Source organism: Urocitellus parryii, chromosome 2 (assembly GCF_045843805.1).
Source record: "Urocitellus parryii isolate mUroPar1 chromosome 2, mUroPar1.hap1, whole genome shotgun sequence".
NCBI lineage: Eukaryota > Metazoa > Chordata > Mammalia > Rodentia > Sciuridae > Urocitellus > Urocitellus parryii.
The window spans coordinates 106,968,855-106,986,457 of NC_135532.1; the positions used below are offsets into that span (position 1 = coordinate 106,968,855).

The following is a 17,603-nucleotide window of genomic DNA, read 5'->3' on the forward strand; positions in this document are numbered from 1 at the left end:
CAGGATTTTAGTACACATACGACAAACTATTATTTCTACCCTAAAAGGGAGGGGGTAGAAAGGTCATTATTAAGAGAGCTCTCAATCTCTGAGCCAATGGTAAAGTTTTTCCTCTGAAGGGCATTAACCCCTCCATATTGTGTTCTTAACAGTGATTTGATCGACTTGAACAGTGCAGTTGTAGACTACAGGGGAAATATTAAAATAAACCTACACTGCAAAGCAGATAATGGATACAAATGTTAAAGCACTGAAAAGCCAACTCTTCCATTTTAAGAAATATAATTTGCAATATTTTCTTCCCCCTTTCTTTAAAAGAGAGAGAACGAGTAATGCACCATTTAAAATAAAAGCTATTTTCCATAACTATGATTTCTCCTGCAGACTGGTGGATTTATATAAACTGGCTAATTAGAGAAAAAAGGCTCAAATTTAAATCTAAAAAGGCCCATAAATATTATTTGATGTTAAAAAAAAGACCAGAGAGCACCTACAAAGAGGGGACTATTTAGGGATCAGAATTCTTTTCATCCCAAGTAATGTTCTAAAGCAATCTTTTATTTTCCTTTCAACATGAATGCATTTTACCTGTAACTGTGGTGAGAATGCTGTTTCAATGGAGGAAAATGTATCTCGACATATGTTTGTTATTTTAGAGAGACTGTAAATTTTGAACACTTTTGATCGTAAGACTTTTTGTAAACTCACTTATCAGAGTGAGTAATAATAATCTCAATATAAAAATTAAGTTTGTGGGGGAGACAATTCACAATATTCAGGATGTGAAAATCTATCTGGTGAAAAGATACATTAATCTGGGTCTTCAGGGGAGCAAACATGGTCACCAAAGGGCATTTGTGGCCTGTTCCCTAGCCCCATTCTTTCTCAGAAACACCAGCCTGGTGTTGGGGACTAGCACAGAGATCAGGCCTGAAACCCAGGTCTACTGGTCCTTCCTGGAAAGCAGGCATTTTCATTTAAACTGACACCCAGAGAAGGTGAAGGTTCCAGGCAGGAGGGAAGGTAGTTCCCCACATACTAGGTGCCAACCTGCTCCCTTCTTTTTCCCAACTCCAGTAAAAGAAAATGTGAATCAAAGTTTATCTGAGTCAAAATCATTTTTCATTGAAAATCTCCTTCTAGGAAAAAATAATTCCATTCCTTAAAAATGCTTAATTTTCTGATAATATTAATGGAATTAAGATTTGTCCTGAGAAATTAGTTATCTATCTCATGAACTTTTAACGAAACTTTTAAAACACTATTATCTAAAATTGATTTTCTAATTATTCTCTTTTCCTATGTGAAATGCCTTTACAAGTGAAAATCTTTGAATGGATCTCCCTGAGCACTACTTTCTCAAATTCTCTGTGGTGAAGCAGTCATAATTAATTTAATTAATATTATTTTCAAACTATTGACACTGATACTTTTGTGAAATGCAATTAAAAATGGAATGCTGAATAACTGACCATATTCCATTCTACAAAATTTGAGCCTGATTGTAAAACTATATTTAACAGACATAAGTGATTTTCTCAAATCACCATGAACATTTATTTCTGAACTCTTGTTCTCAGTTGGTGTACTTGTTCCTCCCAACCCAGCAGCATGGGGCTCACAGGCCAGAATAGCCTGCAGATGGCGCTGTTTGTAGCTCTTTGGCTTCTGCTTGGAGCAAGATTATAATAAAACTGTGGTATGTGCTCATAGCTAAATTATCTGAAGAGTATTAACACCACTCAAAACTTGTTTTAAAGCATCTAAACAGCTGTGAACACTCAATGTTTAAGGAGAGCTTCTTTCATTTTGTGGGAATTTAAAACAAAAATCCCACAAGTATTTCTGAATGCTGGAATTTTTCAATTTGGCAAGGTGGTAGAAGCAAAGAATAGTTCGGGGAACTGTATATCAGTGCCTAACTACGCTGGTCCCTTTGGGATACAAAGAGGAAGGAAAAAAAGGAAGGCTGGAAATCATCTGGCAACTATGTAAAAAAATAAAACTTTAAAAGAAACTGTATTTTCCTAATAGGATATGTGGAAAATTAGTTAAATTTAGAAAGAAAAAGAGAGAAACCTTAAGGGAGGTTTCTGTACTATTTTTTCCAACAGGAAAACCAATTTCCTTACCAGAAAAAAAAAAAAACTATTCAATGGAAGTAGTCAAGCTAAACTGCATATCAGTGAAAGTAATAGATCAGTTGAGTCTAAGAAAAGATTTCAGACACAGCTCCTGAAAAGTATAATTTGGCTTGCAATTCAGCAAGTTAATGTTGGTTGGCTTGCATACTCTGTGCATGTAATTTCCTCTCAAGTACCTAAACTCAGTTCTCCATACTTCTGTGAACAGAGCACTAGTACCAGCATTAGACTCTTTCAGTAACATTAAGTTGTGTTTCCAGTGTCCTAAACAACTTCACCTGGATTTATGTTTATGTATGGATCTCGCTCAGCAACGTCTTTGGGGGCGAAATTTCATATCCCAGCTGACTTGATGGGCAACTGAAATCACATATTTTTTAAGACTCAATAAAAAATTGAAAGTGCTATGTATATGCATGAGTGTGTAGATATGTATATGGATACATACACATATATAATATCCTATTATAATATGTCACATCTGTCATAGGTCACAAGCCTTACTTGTTTTGAATGATTAACAGGGGAGTGAGCTTCAAGGGTGGGTATGCCCTTAACCAAGTATAAAAAGCATTTGCAGAGATCCAGGAATTAGAAGAAATATATTATTCTCAGATTTGACCAATATTAAATAACAGTATTTGATAAAATCACTTAACCTCAGTTTTCTTATTCTCAGTTTATTCATAAAGCAGGATAATTCCTGACCCTGCCCATCTCATTTAGCTGTTGGGAAATGCAAATAGGATGACCCACGTGACAGCACTTCGTGAAGGGGTTCAAGAGCTATGAAGAAAGTACCTTTTGTTCCATATTTATAACATGAGAGAGTTCCCTTCCAATAAAAGAAGTGAGGCCATTTTGAAAAGAAGTGATTTCGTAGAGCATGTGTGGAACAGCACAACTGCTTACATTCTCTCAAATGAATCTCCATTTACTTCCCACTCTTAGAGGATAATGTTTATCTTTTCCTAAACTCTTAATTTTTCTCTGTTAGGATAAGGTTGTAATTGTATTTAGCCCTGAGAAGTGCAGTGGAGAACTTGTTAAGTAATCAGGTCATCGATTTCTGTGGAGGCCTTAAATTTGCAATCCAGAATAGCTACAATTTTGCTGCAAATTAAAAGTAACACCTTCACAATCATGTAAGCAATTTATCTACATATATTGCAATCTTTGGATGTGCCTACAAAGAAGACAGCCCAAACTAATCCATAAGTAAACTTTGAAATAGAAATAGCAAGTAAGACTTGGACAGAAAGAACTAGTTAGTAATAGGTGATGATATTATGGTTAGTATTTGGAAGGAAGAAGATATTTAGTGCAATTAAAACAATTATAATGAAGATACTGTGGTCATAATGTAGAAGAAAATTTTCTTCAGAAATGTAATTATAGAATGACAGTTAATTGGAGATTGACAATATAATAGCACTGCTCTCTTACAAAGCTTTTATCCACTCATGACTTTATCAATAGGGTAGTTTGGATACTTGAAGAGAGGCAAGACCTTAAGTGGACTAATAGCCATTCTGCAAAACAAAGGAAATAAGGTTAGACATGTACCATTAGAAAGCATGGTACTTATAACTCATATTCTAAAGGAGTTGGGAAAGGAGCCACCACATATATGAAATTGGATGGAAAGTTTCTCAACAGCCTTATAGAGTTCAGATTCTAGTGAGAGTCTTAGGAAGCTGGATTCAAGGCCAGAGATGAAGTGTAGAAAACAGGCCAAGCAAGATGCCACCACTAGAATAATCTGAAAGAGCTCTGGGGGTTCACTATTCAAAGAATGAGAGTCCTCCATTTAGATAGAGATTAAGGCTCTCCAATTTCTACCTGATATTGGACCAATAGGGCCATAGGAAATATCTAAAAAACTCTACTTGCTATGAAAGAAAATGAGTAAAATATAATGTGCACATTCTATTTTAAGCTAATAGACATTATTGTTTTGAGCAGTTTCAGGTTTACAGAAAAATGGAGCAGAAAGTACTCAAAATATGTCCCCATCTACCCTCTTATTTCCCTATTATTAACATCTTGTATTAGTGTGATACATTTTTCACAATTTGTAAGTCAATATCAATATTTTATTATTAGCTAAAACTCATACTGTACATTAGGGTTCACTCTTTGCATTGTACATTCTATATTCTTTCTTGGGATCCCTAAGTTTCTAATGTAAGTTAATAAATGTTTGGCAAGACTCTTATTTTACAAATAAGAATATCTATAAAAGTACTTTGACAACCTCTTTAATATTCTAATGAAAAATCAGAGAGTTGTTTTAAGGAAGCAAATTGGAGACAATTTTATTATAAAAATGAATATATTGTCTTATTTTTGAGAAAAATTTTTAAAGGTGGGTTTAAAGTAAAAGTGCTCACAGCATACAAGTGAAACAATGTAAATGTTCAATGAATGTGAGTAACTGTCATTGTCACAGTTAATATTTCTTGTACGGTATAGAGCTTTCTTGAGGAGAGAGAACAAGTGACATGGTATCTTGGATACAATGTGAAAAAAATTTAATAATCTGCACTAGAATAGAGGTTCCAAGAAAATTGCAATCAAAATGATAACAAATTCAGAAAAGTGTTGAAATTGTATTTTAAATTTTTATATTTTTTTAAGAGAGAGAGAGAGAATTCTAATATTTATTTTTTAGTTTTCAGCGGACACAACATCTCAGTTTGTATTTGGTGCTGAGGATCGAACCCGGGCTGCACACATGCCAGGAGAGCGCGCTACCGCTTGAGCCACATCTCCAGCCCAACATTTTAAATTTTAAAGGAAGGAGGTGTAACCAGTGGGCAAATGATAAAGAATCCTATGAAATTAAAAGATTTTAGGTACTTCTCACCAACAGCAGTGACCTTCAAGGTTACACTTGCTCCTGAGTGCTAAAGCAATGATGTCATCATTCCTATTCATGATTCTGTTGATAATGCAGCTTGACTATGGGAACTTTCTTTATAGATACCTCTCAAGCACTGGGGATTAGTAAGTAACTCTGAAATAGAGCAATAAAACATCTCCGAGCTGCAGTTAAGATTGACTTCTATTCCTTTTATTGGGGCCATTTTAATTTAATGACATCAGAGCATAATTGCTAAATCAGGTTGAGCACCTCCCACACTTGAAGTGCTAAAATCCTTAGACCAGAACGCGGAACATTTTCTATGTGATTGTTCTGTGAGCCAGACTTACCATTCTGCCAGTTGCCTTTTACATGAGACACATACAATATTTGATCCAGGCATGTTCCATGTAAGTCTGGTGGATATGAATTATAAAATTCATTGATTTGGTTTAATTTCAGTGATGCCTGGAGAATACAGATTGTGTTGGTTCAATTATCTCCATCCCTATAGGCCATCCTTAGTAAATCCTAAGTATCCGGGGTTAAATCTCTCTACTAGGTTTGGGAGAGCAGCATAAGCAAATTTTAGCATGCCTACCTATTGATCACCTAGGGCTCTTGTTAATATGCAGGACTCAGGAGGTCTGGGGTATAGCCCAAGACTCTGCATTTCTAACAGGCTCCCGATGCTGATGTGTTAAAGTTCTAATAATGTGATTTAAGTTGCAAGGGCAACTTAACTACAAACTCTCAGATTAATCATATTTTGGAAAAGTTACTTAAAACAATCTGAGACTTAGCCTTGGGCATGTCACTTTTTTAAAAAAAGGTGGGGACAACAGAAATATGTATCTTGGATGTTTATTGTAAAGATTAAATTAAGGCAAAAACAGTGGTGCACACCTGTAATTCCAGCGGTTTGGGAAGCCAAGACAGGAGAATTTCGAGTTCAAAGTCAGCCTCAGCAACAGTGAGACACTAAATAATATACAAAATAGGGTTGGGGATGTGCTCAGTGGTTGAGTGACCCTGAGTTCAAGCCTGATGCCAAAAAAAAAAAAAAAAAAAAAAAAGGAACAAGAGGCCAGTTCAGAGGCCAGTTCAGATCAAGCACAGAGAATTAACCTGAAAATCCAGCTCGTGTAACTTTTGTTATTGTTACTCTCTCTTTTCCAATGAAAGAACAAGCAGTGAGTGCCTGAATCTACTCATCAATTCATTTATTCACTTGGCAATGTAGTTATTGACCCATAGTAAAAGCATGGGGATGATAACTAAGAAGTTAAGCCTAGTAGGAAACACCAGGATGAAACAAGATGGCACAAGAGATTCACGTTGGGTTGAATTTGACAGTCAGATCCACAATACATACGGTTGAAGCCAGAAAATGATAGTCATTCTTTCTCTTTCTGAATCTGATAGACAATCACTGTTCTATCACTGAAATGGCTCTCAACCCAGCCAAGCAGCCTCCAGGTCAAACTTCCATCACCTCCTAGCTGTTCTCTTGCTTCCTGCCTTGACTTCCTTACATTGGTTTTCACATCCTAGTCAGAGTAAGTTATTAAAAGTGTAAATCCCCCATGTAATTCCCTACAGCCTACAGATTCACATCCAAACTTGCTTCTCAAACTGCTCAAGCAAAGTGAATAGGCTCCTAAGATCAAGCCCTCCCCATCCCTAAAGCTCTACCCTCTTCCAAAGTGCCACCACCAGCCAGAAGAGCATGGATGCAAACCAGGCTTGATGCAAAGCTCCTGAGAAGGCAAATGCACCATGGAAGAGCCTGCCAGCAGAGATGCTGCTGCATTGAGAGTTTCTGCCGCCTTACCCTCATCTCCTCATTCTCTGCACAGCTGGTAGTAAAAAAAAAAGCAATTTTCAAATAAAATTTTCCCTAGCATGGCTGAGTGGGGGACAATTTTCCACAAATGCCTCTTGTTTGGGCAGCATTCAAAACTTAGAGAGTCCTGCTCTTTAACTCAACTTCTTTGAGCTTTATATACACTTTCCACAAACACTTACATCCAAACATAGAACCTTACAGAACACTTCTTAATAAGTCACTTACATCATCAGGACAGGAATTCATTGTATACTGGTTCTGGAATTCTAAGAAGTCTCCTGGAAGAGGCCAGTGTCAACCCCTTTATGGCTAGCTTGATTCTCTATCATGTCTTACTTGCATAGCCATTAGTCTCACACCAAGTTCTGGGTCTTATTTCTTCTCGTGCAGTACTGGGGATTGAACCCCAGCCACATGCTTAGCAAGTGCCCTACCACTGAGCTACATCCCCATCCCTTCTTATTTTAATTTGAATCAGGGTCTCACTAAGTTACTTAGGCTGGTCTTAAACTTGCAATCCTCCTGTCTCAGTCTCCAGAGTAGCTGGGATTATTTATAGCCATGTGCCACCATACCCTGCTCTAAGTACTATTTTCTTTCTTTCTTTGATACTGAGGATTAAACCCATGGGTGCTTAACCACTGAGCCACATCCCCAGCCCCCTTTTTAAAATTTTATTTTGACACAGAGCCTCACTAAATTGCTGAAGCTAACTTTGAACTTGGAATCCTCATGCCTCGGCCTCCTGAGCCTCTTGGATTGCAGGCAAGCAGCACCACAACCGGACTGAGTTGTATATTTTAATGAAAACTCTGACCTTGATATTTCTGAAGGGATTTGTAGCACATTCTCATGGAAGATTCTTTGCAAAGATGGACCCTGCATTGCAATGGTTCTTTGTGTCTCCCCCAAATTTGTATATAGCAATCTTAACCCCACAGATGATGGTAGTAAGAGGTGGGGCCTATCCTTATAATTTGGAGTAGTGCCCTTGTATGGGCCCCAAAGAGCTCTCTCACCTTCTTTCCATGATGGGAAGATACAAAAAGAAGTGAGCCACCTGCAATCCTGAGAGAGGCCCTCACCCAGAACCTGGCCAGACTGACATACTGATCTTGAACCATCAGTTTCCAGAGCTGTGAGACAGTTTTGTTGTTTATAAGCCACTCAGTCTATGGTACTTTGTTATAGCAGCGTGCACTAACTCAGACAGCATAATAATTCTTCCCATCCCTGTGTGCATCCCCTTTTATCATACTTTTATCATGTTTCCTAGCAAAAGCTGAAACCTGGTTCCCTATGTTTTGGATATCAGCTGCCTTTGTCGTAGTTTGACTAACACAATGTAGTAAGTGAGATCACCTGCCTTCTGGGACTGGGCCCCTGAGGCATTTCTGTTCCCACCATCTTGAAATGCTGACTTGATGCTTAATGGTTATGGAGGCCTCAGCCAGCCTACTGGGGAACCTAAGGCTCCATGGAGTGAGATGAATCATCCCACCTGTGCCTACCCAGAGCAATCAGCCAAAAGTGGAAATCAACCGTCCCAGGTGAGTGAGCCTATTTTAGAGCATTCAATTCCAATCAGATCACCAGGTGACTATGGTCACATGAGTGACCCCAGATGAAAACCACAGAACTGCCCAGAGGAGGCCAGCTTAAATTCCTAAACCACAGAATTACGAACTAATAAAATGGTTGTTATCCTAAGACATTAAGTCTTGGGGCACTTAGTTATATAGCAATAGATAAAAGGTAAAAATAAATAAGGGAGAATACCAGTTATCTGAGAGGGGTGTGTGTGTGTGTGTTTGTGAGTATGCATGTGTGCATGCATGTGCACTGTGTCACATTTATTGTAGTTCTTCCCTCAAACTTTGGTCAAATTGAGAAAAAAATATTCAATTTTCCATCTAAGGGTGGAAGAGAGTGAAGGTGAACAGTGTACTTCTAAGACATGAATGTTCATTGAAAAGGAATCCAGGGCTGGGATTGTGGCTCAGTGGCAGAGTGCTCGCCTAGCACGGGCAGGACCCAGGTTCCATCCTCAGCACCACATAAAAATAAAGGCATTGAGTTGTGTCCATCTACACTAAAATATATATATATATATATATTTTAAGGAATCCAATAGTTGGAATCCTTAGGATAGACTGTGCAATAGTAAAACTCTTCAGGTAATTTCTTTTTGGAATAGAGCTCCTTTCCATTACTCCTACACTTCTCTTTCATTGTCAGACATTTCTCTTTGTGCACCTCCACAATCTTACCTATCATTCTTCAACATTTCTCCTCCTAACTTGGAGTCAGGTTTTATTTGCTTCCTGTTTCAACTCCCTGAGAGCTTGTTTCTTGGTTGTCTGTCCTGTCTAGTCATTCTTATCCCCAACCTTGCCCAGGTTTCTGCAGGGGACTGGGCCGATGAATAATGTACAAACTCACAGGGCTCCAACGCCTTCCCTCTTTTACCTCCAAACTACATCTCTGATTTCTCCACAGCCTTCTCCATCCGGCCTTTTGTTCCTTTCCCCATAAACTTCATTCTCCTCTCTGCTGCCAGAAGCCCAGCCTCTGCACACTATGATATGGACCCGAGAAGCCACACTGCTAAGCAGCTGAAGCTGTTCTTGATAGATTAGAGGTTATTTTTTGTCTTCTTTGGCTGTGTCTGGGAAGCAGAATTTTTATTTTTCTCTTGGACACCGGTGACAGCTACTCCTGCCAGCTCAGAATCCAGGGAGTAAATGAATGCACAAAGGAGGCTTGGGCCTCCCCAGCTCTGCCAATGGAAAATGGAGTCACCCATAGCAGTAGCCCAGACACAGTCTCAAGGGGCAGTAAGCAAAACATGGGAGGGAGGGAGGGGCTGGGAGAGGGAAAAACAAAAGAGAAAAGATGGGTGGAAGACTAGAGAGGAAGAAAAGAGGGGTGTGGGGTTGATAAGCGCTAACCTGGGGATATTGGCAAATCTGCTCTTGGCAGGTCTGTCTCCGCTGCCTGCCAATAAGTTGTTCTTCTTAAAATCCAACAGAGAAAAACAATAGAAGAATCAGAGTTTCCCAGGAAGGGAAATAAGCAGCACAATCAAGCAGAGTTTTTCAAATCTATTAAATTCCTCCTTGTACTGGTTGTTCCTTTTATTTTCCTTTTAACATAATTGATCCATGCAAAAGATTATAAAGAAGATATAAGTTATTATAATAATATATTGAATAACTGGAAAAACACCGCAACCCACAAACCAGAACGTTATCAATAACTTATCTCTGCTCTGTGTTTCCTTCCATCCTGTTTCCTTAGCTTCTCCTCAGAAATAATCACATCACTGAATTTTGTGTTTTTAGTCCCCTTACTTACCCCACACATGCATTTACACCTTCAAACCTACCTGTATGTATGCTTAAATGATCTTATTTAATCATGGTCCTTTGTGAGCAGTATAAAGTGATGTCACCCTACAGGTGCTTTAGAGAATCTGATACATTGATTTTAGACTTTTTTTTTTTTAGACTTTGCTTCTGATATTTATGTATGTTGTCATAGGTGACTATTTTATTTTTTTACCTTTGCATCATAATGTTATGAGAATTTATTTATTTATTTTCCTGCTAATGGAGTCTGAGTTATTTACAAGTTTTTACCATTGTGAATAGTGCTGCTACAAATAACCTCCTATATGTCTCCTCTTGCTCATGTGCATGTGGGTCCCTAAGGAAAACACTTAGAAACAGTGCTGACGTATATGAATATAAACAAAGAATTTAAGAACATATCTTTTTAAAAATTCATATACTCATAAATGTATGTATTGGAGTAAAATTATATGAGAGTAAAGAACTAATAATAGACAACATACCTCAAAAGAAGATAAGTATCCTTTATGTCCTTCCCTATAAGTTATAAAGACCCATTATAAAGCCACATAGCAACAGTGTGGTATTGGTAGAGATACAGACCAACTGAATGGAATTAAGGGTCTAGAAACAGAAACCACAACACACTGCAGAAAATCCTAGGGAAACGCAAAACCAGGCAACAAATAGTATTGAGATAATTGGCTATTCATTAAAGAAAAAAAATAATGGGATGTCTACTTTCAATCATATACAAAAATCAGTCTAGCACATGGACTTACTGAGAAGGGCAAAACTTTAAGAGTTAAGAAGAAAATCTTTCTCTCAGGTAGAGAAGGACTTATTAAACAAAGATTAAAAAATGCTAACCATAAGAGAAAATATTTGCAAGTTTGACTACAAAGTATAAGACACAAACTTGTAGCATATAAAGAACTCTGGCAAATTAATGAAGCAATGGATAAAGCAATTTAATAAAAAAGGAAGTTTGGAAAGATATCATACAAAAGTATAAGCAACTTAATTACTAATCAGAGAAATACAACTAAAGACCATAATATAATTTTATTTTATGCCTATTACATTGCCAAAAAGTTAAGAGGAAATTTTGGTACTACTGCTTCAGAAAACAACTTGGAGTTATTTTGTAAAATCAAATATTTATTCGTAGACCTACAACCCAGTCCTTCCACTCTTGAAATATATACTGGATGGCCCCAAGGCTGGGAACACAGATAAATACATAATATATAGCATACTGCTATTACCTTATAATCCATGATTTAAAAAAAATAGTGTGCATAATTCCAAACTTGATGGCCACCTTGAGAGAAGCCTTTAGTTGTAACTAAATATGGAGATACATAAAATCTTCCCTGTTCTGACTATGTCTTGGCCTAGGCTCTTGAAACACATGCAACTTCTCTGCTTTGTTAACTCCCTGGAGAATCTGATGCAATGGTGGAATCTATGCAGAGTCTCTCCCAAGAAAAACCCACAGGGACGTGAAGGTGTTCCTCTGCCTCCCTGAAGTCCTTCTATGCACCCTCTTAGAGTTTCTGCTGGGGTAAGAACCAGTTGTAATTTGTTCTTGGTCAAGGTTAGATCTTAAGGCACTGAGGTATGACTTAGCCTCCACCTAATAATATAGTACCTTCAGGTTTGAGTTCTGGACTACACTGTGTTCCTTCTTCCAGGTTTAGAAACCAGCTCTAGGTACTGAGCCTCGCCATCCCTTCTCCTAGTTAACAACAGAGCAACAGTAGATCCAGAGGCAGTGCCAAGGTCACTTGGGTCGGAAGGTCCCCAGGTAAGCAGGCATAGTGGCCAGAGGACACTATGGGTGTTGGGCACAGCATCTGTAGTGTGGTATTAAGGAACCCAAACAGAAGATCAACAGTCCTGAAGATGTTGACATGAATGATGTGAACAAGCTCATGTTTATAAATCCAGGTTTTCCTAAGCAGGTTTCTAGGAGTCTAGCAATTTGAAGAAGTAAAATAGATTCAAACCATTCCTACCAAAATGTCAGTAAGAAAAGACATTTCTTCTTTACAATTATGTTCACAGTTAAATATATAGGTTTTTTTGTGTGACTGCTAGCCATAATCATAAATGCAAATATCTGAAATTTTTGAAGACTTATTTTTATCAGGCAGGTATAATTATTAACTGAAAAATACTGCAGGGAGTGTAAATTGTCATGTTATGAGGGAAGGAGGATGTGGAGGTCCTATGAATGTGTTTTCTGAAGTCCACTGGCTCAGCCATGGGCCACCAATTACCTGCTGTGTAACTTTTGGCAAGTCTCAGCCTTTTAGTAGTGCTTGCCCCATGAGGGTATTATGACAATACAATGAGATAACACATGTAGAAAGCTTAGGTCAGTGTCTGGCACAGGGAGGAAATCTAAAGAATGACTCTTCTTTAAAATTAACACCCCCTTGTTGGATCATTTAGATTCATGGTTCTTTCTCTGAATAGTTTTTATATTGTGGAATTTGTTCTAATTTTCCATTAATGGAGAAACTAAAAGAATAACTGTTCTCATTGCTCTTGAAAAAGAAGCATTTCAGAGATACTAATGACTTTTAGGACAAAATGTATAAGTTGTCATTGTCACTTGCATGGTGTGTAGGTAGATGTAGGGTTAAAGGTAAAGGAACAGCTCTCTAAAGTGGAGGAGCTAAATACAGAAATATTTCAAATACCTATTTTAAAAACAAACAAACAAACAAACAGTGATATAGTTAAGATAATATTCCTTAAGCAATAAAATGTGGGATGATACTATAAGGTGGTTGAATTTTTTTAAGAACAGTTCATCCTTAAAAAACAAAACAAAAAAAGTGGGTTTTTTTTAATATTATTGCCAAAGGGATATTATTAAACTTTCCCATGTAATGTAAAAGATAGTTTATATCTAATTTCAGAAATGATATTGAGTTAATAAACCTAATTAAGAACCCATTCAAATGAATCCAAGAATTTTAATTCCTAGCCAGGCCCAGTGGTACATGCCTGTAATCTAAACAGCTTGGGAGGCTGAGTCAGAAGGATCACAAGTTCAAAGCCAATCTTAGCAACTCCTGGAGGCCCTAATCAACTTAGCAAGGCCCTGTCTCAAAATGAAAACTAAAAAGGGCTGGGGATGTGGCTCAGTAGTTAAGTGTCCCTGGGTTCAATCAATTCAATTAATTAAAAAAAAAAAAAGAAAGAAAGAAAGAAAGAAAGAAAGAAAGAAAGAAAGAAAGAAAGAAAGAAAGAAAGAAAGAAAGAAAGAAAGAAAGAAAGAAAGAATTTTAACTCCTATAAAGCACCTGAGCCCTACTCTAGAGCCAGCCTGTGGTCTAATCAGATGCAGTCCTCACCTTCATGGCCTTCCCATTCTTACTTTCTGATTTGGGACTTCCTGGCCTTCTTTTGGCTGACTGCAACATTCAGAACCCACATCCTCTGAGACCACGAAGCGATGTGAAACCCACCCTCTGACCTGAAACCTTGCACAAGACTCTCCACACCCATCAGAACCAAGGTGCTTGGCATGCAAAATTAGACAGCCTTCTCCTTCTCCACTAAGTGACTCACCAGGATCACTTCCTCCAAGAAGTCACTCTCCCAGGGTTCAGTCTCAGGAACATCCTGAGCCCTCCCTTCCTCCTGCCCAATTCATGCAAGTAAGAGGACATCTGCATAAAAACAGGCTTCTCTTCCCACCCCTAGAAATGTGAAATTCCTGGATAAAAATCTCCCACATCTCTGACAACTCCTGCTGGGCTAAGGAAGAAGCACGTGGCATGTTACTGAATATTGACTAATGAACATAATTTTACTTTTTAATGGGAATGTTCAACAAACAAAAGCAAAGCACAGTTATTTTGGCATTAAGAATTTCACTCAGGAGCCAGACTATTTAATTACTAATCCCCACTCTATTACTGCCCACTGTGTTATTCTCTCTGAAACTCAGTTGTCTCATCTGTTAAATGATGGTAATAAGTAATATCTTTTTAATAGGATTATTTTGAGAATGAAATGAGATAATCCCTGTAAATTACTTTTAAAAAGGGCATGGTATATGTTTTAGTTAGCTTTCTCACCACTGTAATGAAAGGACTCAATCAGAACCACTGCAGAGAAGGAAAAGTTTACTTGGGGCTCATGGTTTCAGAGGTCTCAATCCACAGACAGCAGGCTCCATTCCTTGGGGCTCAAGGTGAAGCTGAACATCATGGCAGAAGAGTGTGGCAGAGGGAAGCAGCTCACAAGGTGATCAGGAAGCAGAGAGAGAGACTCCACTCACCATATACAAAAGTATACCCCATAGCCACGCCCCCAATGCCCACCTCTTCCAGCCACACCCCACCTGCCTTCAATTACCACTCAATTAATCCCATCAGCAGCAGAATACAACAGACATTAGTATGGCAGTATATATAAACGTGGCTGTATAACCAATGTGATCCTGCAATTTGTACACATGGAAAAAATAAGAATTAATCCCCATTTGAATTAAATGTGTGATATATGATATGTCAATATTATTGTAATGTTTTGAGCAACTAATAAAAAAAAAATGGTCCCCTCTCTGACATCTCTGCCCAACACTAAAAGTCCTCTTCCACATGACCAGCAAAGTGGCCTTCCTGCAGTATCAGCCTGTCCTTGTTGAAGCTCAATCTCCTCAATGATGTCCCTTCTCTTTCTAGATAAGATTCTGAAATGCTTATGTTCTCTCCCCTATACACTTTAATCTCATGACCCACACTTGAAAGGCACCCTATACATTTTTGCTCTTCTTATTTATTATACCCAGCACAAACAAAGACATGCTTCTGAGTTTTCTCAAGACAACACTTTTATTCAAAGCACACTCCATTTAAAATTGTTGATGAACACTTAAATTCAATTAAGAGTTCTGAATTCTAAGACATGAAAATTACTAGATCCCTTAAATTGACATATTTATAAGTAAGCAGTTGTATACAACACACACACACACACACACACACACACACACACACATGTATTGTTTCTTTTTTCCTTAGAGATATTAAGACACCCATGAAAATCTAGGCTTATGGTGCACACCTGCAATCTCAGCTACTCTGGAGGCTAAGGCAGAAGGATCACAAATTTAAGGCCAGCCTGGGCAACATAGTGAGACTTTGTCTTTAAAAAAAAAAAAAAAAGGGATGGGGATGTAGCTTGGTGGTAGAGCACTTGCCTAGCATACATGAGGCCCTGGATTGAATCCCCAGTATTGCAAAAATAAGTTAATGGTTAGGTAGATAAGTGAATGAATGGATAAAATTTCCCAAGAAAAAAACAATTATCTATTTCATAATAGTGAAAGTATATAATAAAAATAAGTTCATGTAAATATATTTAAAATCAGTTGTACAAAGGAAACAAGATAATCATGAAAAATGATTATTCCATAATTTACTATTTTCTAATAGTTTAAAATTTGCATCTGTTATGAATTTCAAATCCCTGTTTGATAAAACTGCTAAAATCAATTTGTGCTATAAAGCACCTGACATTTGTTGAGAGGCCACATATCTCATAAACCTCTGTCAGTATACAGGTTCAATGTACCGGGATGAAACTTCTAGAAGAGGAGGGGGCAGGGGCAAGACCTGTTGTGTGAGGAACTGAAGTTCTGAGTCTTGTCTTGGTCATAGCCCTGTCTCTCAGAGATCTAAGAATTACCTAATTAATTAGTCTTTCAAGATGAATCAGCTTCAGAGTGAGGGGCTTTGATTACATAAGCCTTTAAGGTCCTTGCCAGTTTTGAAATTTGAATAGGAAGCTATGACATACTCACAGATCAGAAAAGCCCCTCCAGAACATGCTTTGTGAAGAATCAGGTACACGGCATCTCTCAACACATAATTTAAAGACCACTTAGGTGTCTAGATTTGATAAGCCTCCCCCTCTACATTCTTGCAAGCCTCCACCTTCAGGTGCTAACATCTTTAGCATCTTCTCTGCCTTGATAGTGTTTAATATTTTCATATAGTGTAAATTGAGTTGCTCTAGTCTGAACCCAAAAATTTAGCAAAGCATTCAACAACAACAACAACAACAAATCTCCTTGCGTTCAGGTTTGCAGGAAGACACTTCCTGACACCTCCCCAGCTTTCCACTGGCAGGCACTAAACACTGCATGAGAGAAGGCTAGAGGCATGGATGGGGTGTGCTCCGCATCAGTTTCTTGTGTTATAGCTTTAGCAGATGTCTGCAGTAAAAGCCCTGGGTAGAGTTGGCTGTAACAGACAATTTAAGACATCTACATCATCATGGTCATAGCAAGCACTTGGACATTTTTTTCTATAGTGGAGCTTTAATGTATTCTATAGGATTATAAATGAATTGGATGGGCTTCATCATTTTGGACCACGTTTTGCTTTATGATGCGCTGCGAGTCAGAGTCTCTACAGTTTGACTTAGAGCTCAGTGGCACAACCAATAAAATACATGGAGAAAAAAAGTCCTCATTCTACAGTGTATCGACCCAAAAGCCATCCCAATATTATATAATTCTGCTGGTATTTGGACTTATCGGCTTCATGCGGCTCTCTTGTAAACTTTCCTTTAAAAAGAACCCCCTTGACATATAGTGACTATTGTACTCCTGTCAAATACAAGTAGGGTCCTGCAAAGATGATGGGAAAAAAATGAGTCTATCTGCGGGGTGAGCCTGTCTACAATGTTGAGCTGAAAAATAACACAATATGTTCCATATAACTCAAGCCAAAGGATTCTCATTCCCCAAATCAGAAGTCCAAAAATCACAGAGAAAATCCAGCAATCCAACTGCAGTCTGCTTTGATTTGATGCTGCATGTTTGTTGGAAGACATGTAAACTTTGGAACTGAATTGGAAAAATGGACAAAGATGTTATTTACTGGGGCTAGGGCTGGGGCTATCACCCACTGGTGTGGCATTTGCCTAGCATGCATTGGGTGCTGGGTTCCATCCCCAGCACGGCAACAAAACCAAACAAACTACAAAACCAAACCAAACAAACCCAGATGTGATGCACTGAAAAAAGAGACAACTGGCCCAACCAGCCTGAATCCAGGAAGTGTGAGATCCCTCCCACAGGTCCCTGACCCCCAGCCACCTGGATCTCCAACTCCTCCTGTCACTTACCCTATGACGATACAGGAGATGGCCGTTCCCAAGAAGGCATATGTTAAAATAGATCCCAAGTTTTGAAAAAAATGTCTCTGGGGAGAAAAAAAACAAAACAACAAAAATAAAACCTTCATGGAGTACATCTGCATTTACAGTGGAACAGGAAATAAAAACAAATGTATGCTTTTCCCAGCCCTGACCTTCCTTATGGTTTAGATAAATTTTGTTTTTGGAGCTTCATTCCT

At 38.2% G+C, this 17,603-nt stretch overlaps 1 protein-coding gene across 1 annotated transcript in view; it reads right to left on the bottom strand.

Moving 5' to 3' along the window:
- Slc9a9 (solute carrier family 9 member A9) overlaps positions 1 to 17,603 on the bottom strand; it is a 538,630-nt gene that overhangs the window by 476,818 nt on the left and 44,209 nt on the right. The window contains exon 4 of the mRNA XM_077793762.1: positions 17,374 to 17,450. Coding sequence (XP_077649888.1) covers positions 17,374 to 17,450 — 77 coding nt within the window. The remainder of the gene's footprint in view (positions 1 to 17,373; positions 17,451 to 17,603) is intronic.